This window comes from Lepus europaeus, chromosome 16, assembly GCF_033115175.1.
Source record: "Lepus europaeus isolate LE1 chromosome 16, mLepTim1.pri, whole genome shotgun sequence".
In the NCBI taxonomy this organism is placed as follows: Eukaryota; Metazoa; Chordata; class Mammalia; order Lagomorpha; family Leporidae; genus Lepus; species Lepus europaeus.
This window is the reverse complement of record NC_084842.1, coordinates 28635115-28647882: the sequence shown is the minus strand read 5'-3', so window position 1 is coordinate 28647882 and position 12768 is coordinate 28635115. Positions and strand designations below refer to the sequence as shown.

The 12768-nt window shown below is 43.5% G+C and overlaps 1 protein-coding gene across 3 annotated transcripts in view; it reads left to right on the top strand.

Annotated features, from left to right (window-relative positions):
• The window catches only part of TENM3 (teneurin transmembrane protein 3), a 657699-nt gene that overhangs the window by 164991 nt on the left and 479940 nt on the right, over window positions 1-12768 (top strand). For all 3 annotated transcript variants that reach the window (XM_062213567.1, XM_062213565.1, XM_062213566.1), the window contains exon 2: window positions 8621-8927. In XM_062213567.1, the coding sequence (XP_062069551.1) occupies window positions 8696-8927 (232 nt within the window). In that variant the 5' untranslated portion in view covers window positions 8621-8695. The remainder of the gene's footprint in view (window positions 1-8620; window positions 8928-12768) is intronic.

Genomic DNA, 12768 nt, shown 5'->3' with positions numbered 1-12768 from the left:
CCGGGAAAGCAGTTGAAGATGGCCCAAGTCCTCGGGCCCCTGCACCCACATGGGAGACCCAGAAGAAGCTCCTGGCTTCAGCTCGGCACAGCTCTGGCCATTGTGGCCAATTGGGGAGTGAACCATCGGATGGAAGACCTCTCTCTCTCTCTCTCTCTGCTTCTCCTCTCTCTCTGTAACTCTGACTTTCAAATAAATAAATAAATCTCTAAAAAAAGAGAATAGGTTATAAGATCCATATATGCAAGGGATCTTTAAAATGTTGATGGAAAATGCATATAATAGAAAAAATGCTTGGATTTCAAATTTTTTGCACCAAAATAAACTTATTTTTAGTTTCATTTCCCATGGACTTTTTTAATTTGCACAATGCCCACATGTATTCATATGCATAGGAAAGTGTAAAAAGGTGAACACCAAAAAAGTGTGATTTTTTTTCCACTTACCTTTTTTCTAGTTTCCACAAAGAACAAATATTACCTGCTCAGTGCACATTCTGAATTCAAGAAGATCAAGAACTGGGAGTGTGAACCTGTGGTTAGGGCTGGCTTCCTATTCTGTCTTGGGAGAAGTCCCTCTTCACTCACACGCTCAGGCCAGAAACCTGCTCTCATTCTCCACTCTTTCCTCTTCCTCACTCTTAGCTCATCACAGTCATGCAGGTGCCACCTCTAATCGTTTCTCAAATCGGTCCACTTCTCCAAGTCTCCATGTCCATTCAGGCTCCCTAGTCATTCTCTTGCCTGCACTGCTGTACAACCCTGCTAGCGAGTCTTCTTCTCCTCTCTTCCCCATGCTTCAGCCAGGGAGATCTTTCTATTATTAATAATTAATTAATTAATTAATTTGAAAGGCAGAGTTAGAGGGGGGGAGGGAGAGAGAGAGAGATCTATCGGTCTATCATCTAAGCCCTGGCTCATTCCCCAAATGGTCACAACAGACAGGGTTGGGCCAGGACAAAGCCAGAAGCCAGCATCTTCTTCCAGATGTTCCATGTGGGTGCAGGGGTACAAGTACTTAGGCCATCTTCCACTGCTTTCCCAGGGGCATTAGCAGGGAGCTGGATCAGAAGTGGGGAGCAGCTGGGACTCGAGCTGGTGCCTATTTGGGATGCTGGCATTGCAGAGGGCAGCTCAACTCACTAAGCCACACCACCAGTCCCCAGAGAGATCTTTCTAAACTGAAAACCTGACTGGTTATGTTACTTGCCTACTTAAAAACCTCCATTCATCACACAGCACTGGTGCATAGCAGGTGAATCTGCTTCACCTGTTCTGTGAAGCCCTTTGTCTCTCCTTTAAGTTCTTTCTGGAGTCATCTCATGCCCCTACCCCCGCTGACTCTGCCCAGCCCTAGTGACATTTGTTCACCAAGCTCTTCTCAGCCTCATAATGTTGGTTTGAATGCGTTATTCTCAGCCTGGCCCCTAGCACTGGCAGCTCCTTCCCTGTGCCACACAAACCTGCGATATTCTGTCTGTGACTCAGTGGGCCTCAAGAGAGGATATGTTACCCCCAGGGATATTTGGTAATATCTAGAAACATTTTTTTAAAGGTTATCTCTTTACTGATTCATGAGACTATAAATCTTGATGTTTAAGAATATGTATTTTCATTTTATTTGAGAGGCAGAGGGATGAAAGACATAGACACAGACACATGCAGAGAGGTTGCCCATCTGCTGGTTTACTCCGCCAATGCTTGCAACAGCAAGAGCTGGACCAGACCAAAACCAGGTGTCAGGAACTCAGTCTTGGTCTCCCACGTGGGGGGTAGGGGCCCAAGTAATGGAGCCATCACTGGCTGCTTCCCGGGTGTACTTTAGCAGGAAGCTGATCAAAGAAGCAGAGCCAGGACTGTAACCCAGGCACTCTGACAGGGGATGTGGGCACCAAACCAACCCACCTCTGGGGACATTTGTCATTGTCATGACGGGGTGCTGTTGGTTCCCGGTGCGTAGATGCTGCTAATGTTGCGGAGTGTCCTACTGCAGGATAGCACTGACAAAGCAGACTTCAGCCTTTCAGAATGTCGGGGAAAGCCTGCTGTGATCCTGCTGGATCTTTTTCAGCCTCCAGTGGCCCCTCACAAACACGTGCTCCTCAGTCCTCAAGAGGGACCCTCTGCAGTCCTGCAGGGTTCTTTTCCCCCCAAGCAGCTCCTTCTTGTCCAATGCTCTGTTGGTTGTGTCTCTTTCATGGTGGAAATCTGCGAGGCTTTTCTAGATTCCCTCTGCTTGCGCTACAGCCTGGAAATTCTCCAGGCAGTGAGCCGGGGTCGTATGGGCTCCTTGGGTTTGTTTCCTCCCAGGGCCCATGGTCCTTCACTGATGGATGTCAAGGGCTTGAAAACTGTTGATTCAGATTCTTTGTCCATTTTGTTGTTGTTGTTTCAGACAGGAGGGTTGCTTCATCTTGACTAGATGCAGATACTGACTCTTTATATATTACTGCTATTGCATGGTTTGTTTATTTCCTGCCATGTTTAAAGAAGGAAATCTGCCTAGGTATATACTGCACGACCATCACCATTTACTATAGTTTTCTTGTACCAGTACCTTCTCAGCAAGCATCACTTTTATTAATCATACAGACTCCTCTTTACCCAGATTTCTTTTCAGGGTTCTGTGCTTTAACTTTTTACCATGAAGAGAGTTAGATTCTGCTGCATTCTGCTATTTGAAACTGTAAGCTCAAATTCTAATCATGTTTGCATTTAGCATTACAAAAAAATCCTAATATGATTTCAGTTTTGTACTTAATTATTTCTTTGATTTGTAAATTTGCCTCAGGAAATACAATTTTCTTTAAAATGAACAATAGCAATTGATTTCCTCTTGTGTTCAATTGACATTTCTCTAGCAACTCAGTAAAGGAAATACTTTGCAATTCTTATAGTATACAATGTCATGTTTACTGTTTAACATAACTGGTAATTAGGCATAAGTGCTAACTTATTAGAGAAAATATGAATTATAAGTAACAAAAGGTAAACACTTGTTGGTATTTCATACAGAGTATTTAATTTCGATCTTTAACATGTGTTGAGATAAATTCATGCTTCTCCAAAGTGTCCTTATTCTTTCGGGTGAGCTTTTGCAAACTGTGATAAAGTTATTAGCAGGGCAGTCTATGTGGAAGATACTCAAGTTGGCATTCACAGATTAGTAATTCTTACAGAAAATAGATAACAATCAAAGCATGAGTGAGTGTAACCAACAGCTTATTTAATATTTTGGGTTTGGATATTTGTTTTTGTTTAAGTCACTGCATAGGTACATGGAACTTTAAAATTAAAATGATGTTAAGATTATTACAGGCCTGATAAATTGTAATCATTGCCGTGAAGGGTCTTAGAGAGACGTAAACTCAAAGTAAGGTGAATTTCTAAAGGTGCAATTAAAAAATGTTTTTTAAGGTTAGAAATATATTATCAAGCAATACAATAATGTTAAATTATCTTGCCAAGTGTTGAAGTATTTTTAAATAATATAGGATGTGATCAACTGTAAACATAGTGTCTATGAACCAGAACTGCCCGTTCATTCATTCCTTCAAATATTTTTTTAAAGTTGATTTTTTTTTTAAATTTATTTTATTTATTTGAAAGAGTTACAGAGAGAGGTATAGACAGGGAAAGAAGAAAGGTCTGTCATCCACTGGTTCACTTCCCCAAATGACTTCAATGGCTGGAGCTGAGCCATTGAAGAGCCTGTTGCTTCCTGTGGGTCTCCTATACAGGTGCAGGGGCCATCCTCCTCTGCTTTCCCTGGTGCACTAGCAGGGAGCTGCATCAGAAGTGGAGCAGCCGGTACCCTAACCGGTACCTATATGGGATTCTGGCGCTGCAGGCCAAGGTTTTAACTTGCTCTGCCACAGTGCTGGCCCCTTCAGTTAAATATTTTGCGAAGCACAGATATCTTGACCTTTTAAAGGGGTCAGGACCTGATAAACCCATCATAAGCTGAAGGTACATTTATTTAACACCCTCAAGCCACCAAATGTCACAGCTCAGCAACCAAGCGCTAACTGGGAGCCGTGGCCCTCAGCAAATACAGAGGAGCATCCTACCATATATGTTCTCCAAGACCAAAATTCAAAATGAGAAGTACATTTCCTACTGAATGCCTGTCATTAAACTTCAGATATCATAAGCCACACCATCGTATGTCAGTGACCATCTGTACTGAGAAAAAACAAGTCATGCAGTCTGCTTTCAGCCCAGCTGTGGTTTCCACAGGAGTGCTGTAGTTAGTGAGTGAGTTGTTCTTCAAAGAGCTGATGAAAATCAACAGGATCGGTTGGATACTGTTGTCTACTTGCTGTAGCCAGTTTAATCAAGGGTTTTTGGCTAACTTCCCGTTAGCTTTCCCTGTTTCTTCCAGGGCTCTGCCTACTGAAGCAGCTAATGCCCTGGTCCTTGAGTGCTTTTTTGCTGTGTATGTGACCCTCTTCCTTGTTTAGGACTGTGCAGTCACCAGCGAAGTGCCTCAGCAGTTCAGCTCTACTTACGCAGCTACATTTCTTAACCTCCTCGTCTTCAGCCTTGAGTGGAGGAGATAACACAGAAGACTGCCTTTTGAAGTTGTGTTGAACTCATTGACTCTCATCAGAAGCGTATCAGCAGTTGCAAACATTACAGTGTAGATTAAATACTTGAGGAGTTTGAACTATGTTCAAAATTGGGATGACAGATACAAAGCACTTTTTATTGTTTGGTGTCTCTAAGATCAAAATTGCCTTTGCCTTTGATAGTATATTTGAATACTATATCTGGATTTATCACAGCACTGTAGAATTGCCTTATAAATAAAGAAAACTCAGCTCTTTGGTCTAGAGATGTTCTGTAAAGCTCATCTGAAATTATCTCTTAATACCAATTTATTGACTTTCAGTTGCTATTGATTTATAAACCTTGGCAGCATTATCACAAAGTTGCATCTTTAATTATGATAATATATATTCATGTTACCATATTAAAGAACTTTATGATTATCTAGTGTGCAAGATTATGAAATTGTAACATTAAAACTTTTCAGTTAGGAGAATTCTTCTCACATTGAAAAGTGAAAGCATTCAGCACGCCAGACATCATAGTTGCAGTAAGATTTTCTCAGCCCCAACATTACAACACAACACTTGTTTTTAAAATAGATATCAATTTAAGGCAAGAAATAAAACTTCTATGATTTTCAATTTTCAAATTTCTATTACTGAAAATGCTTAAGTTTTGTTTGTCTGGTCAATTAAAAGCTTTTTGATGATCGTTTAGCTTTTAAGAATCTATCCAAAGAGATCAAGACTGCTTTGGAAATAAAATTTCCTTTGAATTCAGACAATTTTATCCAGTTATTCAAAAAGATGAAATTACAACAATTTAAGATCTTAATTGGCTTTATTCTGCAATTGAAGAATCGGGCAACATTTCATTCCATAAGACAGAATAAGTGTTTCCATGGGCTGAGCGGTAGACTTGGTTTTATAGATAGAGAAGGGTTGGACAAAGCAGAAACAAAGAACAAAAAGCAAATTGGTCATTTCAAAGTTACTTTCCCTGTAAGGCAATGACAGGGAGATAGAACAATGGAGAAACAACCAGTGGGTACCCTGGGGTTACCTCAGGTTACCTTTGTGTGAGGATGAAATCACAGGGAGCCTCATTATCATGCGGATTGACACTGGCCTGCCTAGGGAACGTGGCTGCTATCTCTCTCTCCCAGATTTCTCAGAAGGTCAGATAACAACCTGTTTTCTCTTGGCTGACATGGAACCTCAGCAGGAGAGACTTTATTTTGATTTTTGCTCTGGTCTTCGGGACCCAGTGCAGGAGCCTAGTCCAAAAAAAAGACCTCCTGTAATTTTTGTGTAACAACTCTAATAGAGTGAGTTCCTGCTTCCCTGACTGAGCTGACGCTTCATGGGGGCAGGAACGCTACTCTATTCGCTTCTGAGCCCATGGTGCTTGGAAGAGAGCCCAACACTCCCTAGTCAGTATATATATATATATATATATATATATGTGTGTATGTATATATATATATATATGTATATATATGTAACAGAAGTTACATCCAGTGAGTATATATATATATTCACTGGATGTAACTTCTGTTTGTTGAAATAGAGGGAGTGAATTCGTGTGTTGATTTAATCTGGTTGTATAAAAAGTCATTCTTACCGTACTTTGCAATTATTTAGTACCCTAAATTGAAAAGAGACTACAATAGGAGAAATCTGATTCCTATGAAGTGCCATTAGAGAGGTCAGCATTGTGGTATGACCAATAAAGCTGCCACTTGCAACACAGGTGTCCCTCATGGGCATTTGTTCCTGTTCTGGCTGCTTCGCTTCCTATCCAGTTCCCTGCTAATGCACCTAGGAAAGGCAGTGGAAGGTAACCATCTTGTGTTTGGACTCCTGCCACCTACATGGGAGATGGGGACAGAGTTCCAGCCTCCTGGCTTTGGCCTGGCCCAGCCCTGGCTGTTGCGGTCCTATGGGGAGTGAACCAGCAGGTGGAGGATCCCTCAATCTCCGTCTTTCTCACCAACCCTCCCTCTCTCTCTGTAACTTTGACTTCCTAAATAAATAAATGTTGAGAAAAAAAGCTATTTGAAAAATTCATAGAGAATAATGGAGTAATGACTCAGAACGGGTCAGTGAAAAAATGCTTTTTTGTTGTTGTTGTTGTTTGTTTTTTGGTGAAATCAAATTCACGAGAAATAAGAAAAAAGCTAGAGAAGTCAAGATACATTTTAACCCCAGGCTGAATTATGACAGCATCTTGAAAGTTCATGGAAAATATGTATTATGAGAAATCCATGCATGGATTTTAAAATGTCTTGCACTCAAGTAAACTTAATTCTATGAACTTTTTCTAACTCCTCGTATAACAGCTGCTTTGAACGGTAAGGCTCAGCTCAAAGCAGAGAAATGCAGAATTGGAGTGAGGGAGCGCTTTATTGGTGGTTTGGGCTGGGGTGGGGGTATTGTTTGCTTAAAGAGGAAGCAACCTGGACATTTCCAAGCTTAGGATGGAGCTCTGACATCCCTGCCACCTAGAGTTTTGCCACTTTGTGGAGCTGGATGGAAGGCATGTATTTTGCAAGGTGTAGGAGCCATAGTGTTGTGCAGGAAGAATGAAGCCTTGCTGACAACTTCCCTGTAAACTGAGTTGTCGTGGGAGAGTCAGAGCCATCCAGGAGCACATGAAAGAACTGTGTGATGTGTCTAATGATAGTGAGCCATGAAGAGGGGGAGGGGGAGAGACTCTGGGAGTGGGACTCTTCTTGGAAGACAAGATCTAAATACAAGTCACAGCCCTAAGCATGTGGAACCAAAGAGAAGACCCTGGGGCCAGCGGGAATCATTTATTTCAAGTTGATTATATGGAATCGCTCAAATAAAAAGTGAACTTAGGAAAGAAGGAGTGGTGTGTGGGGAAAACTCAGAGGGCTGGAGAGAGAGCCTTCCGGGACCTTGAGATTAAAGGGAAGGACAAAATGAGGAAGAATAAAGACAGAGGAGAACCATTTAAAATGCAGAGTAGCCCAGGGCTCCTTTCCCTCTTTTCAGGCTCTTGCGTGGCAGAGCAGGTTGCACCCACTCTTTCTGCTGTCAGGTCAGCAAATACAGGACAAAGAGAGTTGCTAAGCAAAGAAACAATTTGCCTTGCTCCTCCTAACTGATTCTTGCTGCCGGCAGTTGCAGGAAACGACCCCATCAAATTAGCCACTTGAATTGCCTTAAATATCAGAATAGCACTGATTAAATTCATTTGCTGCAGAGGAAAATGCATTTTTAAGGAGAGGGGTCTGTGAGGGGGACCAACTTTTCCCACAGTTCAAGACATTTAGGTTCTTAAAACATGAAAATTGTGCTCTCGGAAGGAAAAGTTCTTTGTGGAAACTAATCAAATGTTCCACGCTTTTGTCAGTTTCAGTTGTAAGAAGCTCCCAATTTGCTCCTGCTCTTAAATGGAAAAAGGCGGGGAGGGAGGAAGCCTAGTTTTGTAAGGAAAAGAAAGGGAATTTATTTGTGAATGGAGAAGTGACTACAGGAAAAAACTTTTCCATTGTGGAAAATTTATTGAAGCCAGTTTTTAGCTGGCTTCTGTAGTACCATTGGAGCTGGTGTTTATTATTATTATTATTATTTTCCTGGTGTGAAAAATCAGGTATGCAAGGGTAGTTCACAAACTTTGGGGAAAATGAAATTAAAAGATATTTATTTTGGTGCAAAAACTTTGAAATCCTGCATAGTTTTCAGCACTACATTTTCCATGAAGTTTTGAAAGATCTCAGTATGCATGGATTTCACAGTTCTTTTGCACCAAAATAAACTTACTTTTGTAGTTTGAAAAAGTTCATTTTCCATGAACTTTTTGGTCTGCTCACAGTAGCGTAAAAGAATACCCAAAGCTCTCATCGACAGAAAGTGCGCCTCACTTTTGATGTCACCGAATAGTCTAGGCCGAGTTTCCAAATACTAATTTCCTGTTGAAAGTGCGTTTCCTGCACAGACAATACTATAGTGTTCCACTGTTCTGTAGGTTGAGGATAGGGGGTTGTCAGTTTATAGATGATCATTATGCTCAAATCATCAAACCTTTTATCTTTACAGAGAGGCCAATGAAAATTGAACTCGGAGCATAATTTGTAACAAGCGGGACTGATGTGCACCCGGAAGGAATGAAGTATGGATGTGAAAGAACGTAGGCCTTACTGCTCCCTGACTAAGAGCCGACGAGAGAAAGAGCGGCGGTATACGAATTCCTCGGCAGACAATGAGGAGTGTAGGGTCCCTACGCAGAAGTCTTACAGTTCCAGTGAAACCTTGAAAGCTTTTGATCATGATTCTTCTCGACTGCTTTATGGAAACAGAGTAAAGGATTTGGTTCACAGAGAAGCAGACGAGTACACTAGACAAGGTAGGTGATTGTTCTAGTGCACCAAGCACGCTCACACGTGGCTAACTTCAGGTGCCACACTTCAAGCCCGAGGGACTTGAGGGTTTTCTGATTTCCATGCCATAGCCACTGAAGGTGATTCTGCACTATTGCATGATCACACAGTATTCCAGATTACAGGAAGAGAGCCACCAGCTGTCACGTTGGCCCCCAGACATAGGTGTGGTCAGGAGAAGAAAGCCATTGTGCAGCCCCAGGTGTTTATGTGAGGTTTCCGATTCTACACATGGCCACAGTGTGCATCAGCGCGCAGTGCGAGTCCCCGGGGCTGCCTTGGAGCTGACTGCAGGAGCTCGCAGATGCTGTCTTCAGAGTTAGAACTGGTGCAAGGGGAGCAGGAGCTGCTGCTGAGGAAACCTGCCTCTGCCTCAGAAGTAAGGCAGAAGTGCTATCCCAGGTGTGTTCAGGACTGTCAGCCCAGCTGTGTTTGCATCTGCTCGTGCACATGAGAACCTAACACAGAAAGGTGCCCCCTTGTTTCTGCTGGACCACTTAGAACATTAAAGTTAAAACATCCTAGGTTCCCATAATATAACACAGCACAGTTGGGTTGAACAGTTTTACCATGTGCTCTGCCTATGTAGCCCATCGACAGGATAAGGACCTCTATAGCTGTACTTCATAATCCTATACTTACCCAGTTCCACACTTAAGGTGGAACCTTATCTTAAAATAATTAATTTTTAGATAATATGGAGCTCCGCTTTGTGTCTTCTAACACAGTCTTGAGACCTGGGCGAGTTTCCTGCTTATGAAAAAGGAAATCCTCTTGTATTTGTCTTGGACACACAATTCACATCAAACACAGCATCTCTTGGCTAACTTAATCAGAAGGCAAGGAAAAATGGAGTAAACTCAGCTGTGAAGAATACATGCATTCTTCTCCAGTCGTCTCACAGGCAGTGTGATCTCACTCTGATATCGGGCAGGACCAAATTTAAGAAAAAGTGATGACACAATAACTTGGTCAAAAGTTTGAAATCTATCCTGTGGATCTTTCCCTCTCTGCACTGTAGAGAGACCCATCCTCACTAGATGGAAGTAGCACTCACCCAAGCCAGTTTACATCAAAGAAAACTCACTTGGCTCGCTCAGGAGAGCTCTCCTTCCTCCTGCAGCCTGCCTTACTAATTACTACTATCGACATGTATGAACTGGGACAAAACAACCTGACGTCCTCAATCCATGTTTAAGGAGAGAAGATGGAGAATGCGTATTTGAGGTGCACAGAGGTGGTCAGTGAGCACAGAGCATCTTAGAGGTCTGTGCCTCACTTGTTCTGCCACGTTGTGTACACAGCTGGCATCCATTATCAGTGTACATTTTTCACCAGTTTAAAAAAGGGAGTAGCTGTAGAAAAGCGGGCATTCTGAACCCAGTGTGCTGTCTTGCTTTTTGCAACAAAAATGACTGTCATGTGCTCTACTGGGGAAGAAACCTTCCGCGGTGGAATAGTATTAGGAGAACAACAGCAGCTCGTGGGGTGCAGTGTGAGGCTGTCTCCTCCCCCTGGGCAAGCGTTGACTTTTGGCAGAGCCAAGAGTGCTTAAACAGGTTAAAAATAGCGCACTGAAATTTCCACCTCCTAAGCAGTGTTCATCCAGCGCAGGCTGTCGTTGACGACGTTGGCGATACCATCTGTGGAAACCCTGGATCCCACGTTCTTAGGAGACCAAATAGTGCAATCCCTCAGCTCCTCGAAAGTCACGCATGCCTGGGAGAAGGGGAAGGAAGGAGAGAGAGGAAGGGTGGGAGGCAGCCCATGGGGGAGCTTGTGGTGGCGGTGGACTGAAGTCTAAGAGCAGAGCCGAAAGGAAGAGCAGAAGTGCGGCAAGGGAGGGCGCTGGCAGACACTTGACATTCCTAAATTAGACTTTCTTCAAAGCATCAATGGACTGGACTGCGAATTCCAGCTCCTGTGCACCGATGCCTTATCGCACGCCAGTCTACCCGCCAAGCAGGGTGTGCAAGAGATCGCCTGGTGAGGGATGTCCACCCAGCTTCTCCCTTTCATAGATTGAGACATTTTTTGGCTCTGAGAGGCCTGCACTCCCAAGGCTAGTTAGCGAGGGCCAGCTGGGACTTGAACCCAGGCCAGCCTGCCTCTGGCACTCACGCTTCTCATCTCTGCAGTTGCCAAAGCGGAGAGCAGTTCAGTGTAAGAATTGCCCTTTGCTTTCTCGGAGTTGCCGTCAGGCAGTGCGGGATTAAAATGGTGCTGGTGCGGACAGTGAGAAGTGAGCAAACTGGAGACATGCTTAGCAAATGAAATCGATAGGATTTTGAAGTGGGGTGGATAAGGCCGTGAGCGAGGGAGGCATTGCAAATACCTTTTCTGTTCTGCGGTTTGATACGGGGAGTGTTTGTAGCGGGAGCGGTCGGTAGAGGGGAGAAACGACTACGGAAAGTCTGCCATCAGATTATGTTTTTCTTGAGCAAGCATCATGAAAAATCCTCCCAGGCTTTCATTTTCTTTGAGGCTGACAAATGTCAATTTTTCCTGAGTATTGTGCTGTGGGATTAATTATTTAATTGACAAAATGTGCTTCCTGCCACAGCTCCTGACATCATACACATAATAAAAATGAAAGATTCAAACTATTACTAATAGCCAGAAAGCCTTGAAATAATTCCAAAGCGTCGTGCACATGTCACTTGTCCATGAACCTTTCAAGCTGCCCACCCAGTCCCAGATCTCCCCCTGGCTCCTCGAATGACACAGGAAAAGGCAGCTTCTTCCAGAGGAAGAGCTAAGGAGAGACCCTGTTCATGCAGTTGCACAGCGGATTTGAATCTAGAAATGGAAAGTTTTTATTTTTATCAACCGGTTTTCTGGCCTTGTACGAGGCTTAATGTTAATCATGTCTCGTGGCTTTCTTGCCTGGCAGGGGACTACTGCTGATCACACGTGTGGTTTAGACACGGTAGAGCGGGGGTGTTTTCCTTTTCTCAGTCACGTGCGGTGTGTGTGGCTCTCGGGTGGGCCTGCTCCCGTGCTCCCCTGCTTTCCATGTGGTTCGCTGGTGGTGGAAATAGTTGCCCTGCTGGCAGCCGTGGAGCTCTCTGTAGGTGTGACGGGGACCCGGTAATGTAACTGGTTTTGCATTCTTGGATAGTATTTTCTTTGAAGAGAATTTATCCCGTCGGGTCAGAGACACCCGTCTTAGGGAACAGCTGCGTAAGATCAGCCCACGGTTTCAGAGACGAGATAAAAGAAAAGATCTTTTCGTTCCCTGTGTTCTGCACATTGCCTGTCGTACTCCTGACCAAATAAGAAAGCTTATCAACTCCAACAGGGGTGCTGGCCGTAAGGGTGACATCTGGAAATAAGAACACTTTTGTTCCACAGCCGCAGAAGGCTCAGAAGAACCACCCTGGAGGCAGTGCCCACCCGAAGCGTTTAACCCTCAGCCATCAGTGTAGGTGTTGTGAGCTTCTGAATTTTACAATGAAGAGACTGCCATGTATTCTTCATTTAAGAATGGCAACAAGAGGAAAGCTGTCCCTTTTAAATTGGAAAAATAAGTAGCATAAAATGTCTATGTTCACAGATAACTGAAATTCCAGTGGAAAATACATTTGCAGGCAAGGGACGGGAAGGACCAAGGCAGGTGGACAACACAGGCACTCCCTGACTTTCTTTTTTTTTAGATTTATTTATTTGAAAGAGGGAGAGAGGAGAGATAGAGGAAGAGGTCTTTCCACCCGCTGTTTCACTCCGCAAACGGCTGCAATGACCAGGGCTGTGCCAGGCTGAAGACAAGAGCCAGGAGCTTCTTCTGGATCTCCCATGTGGATGCAT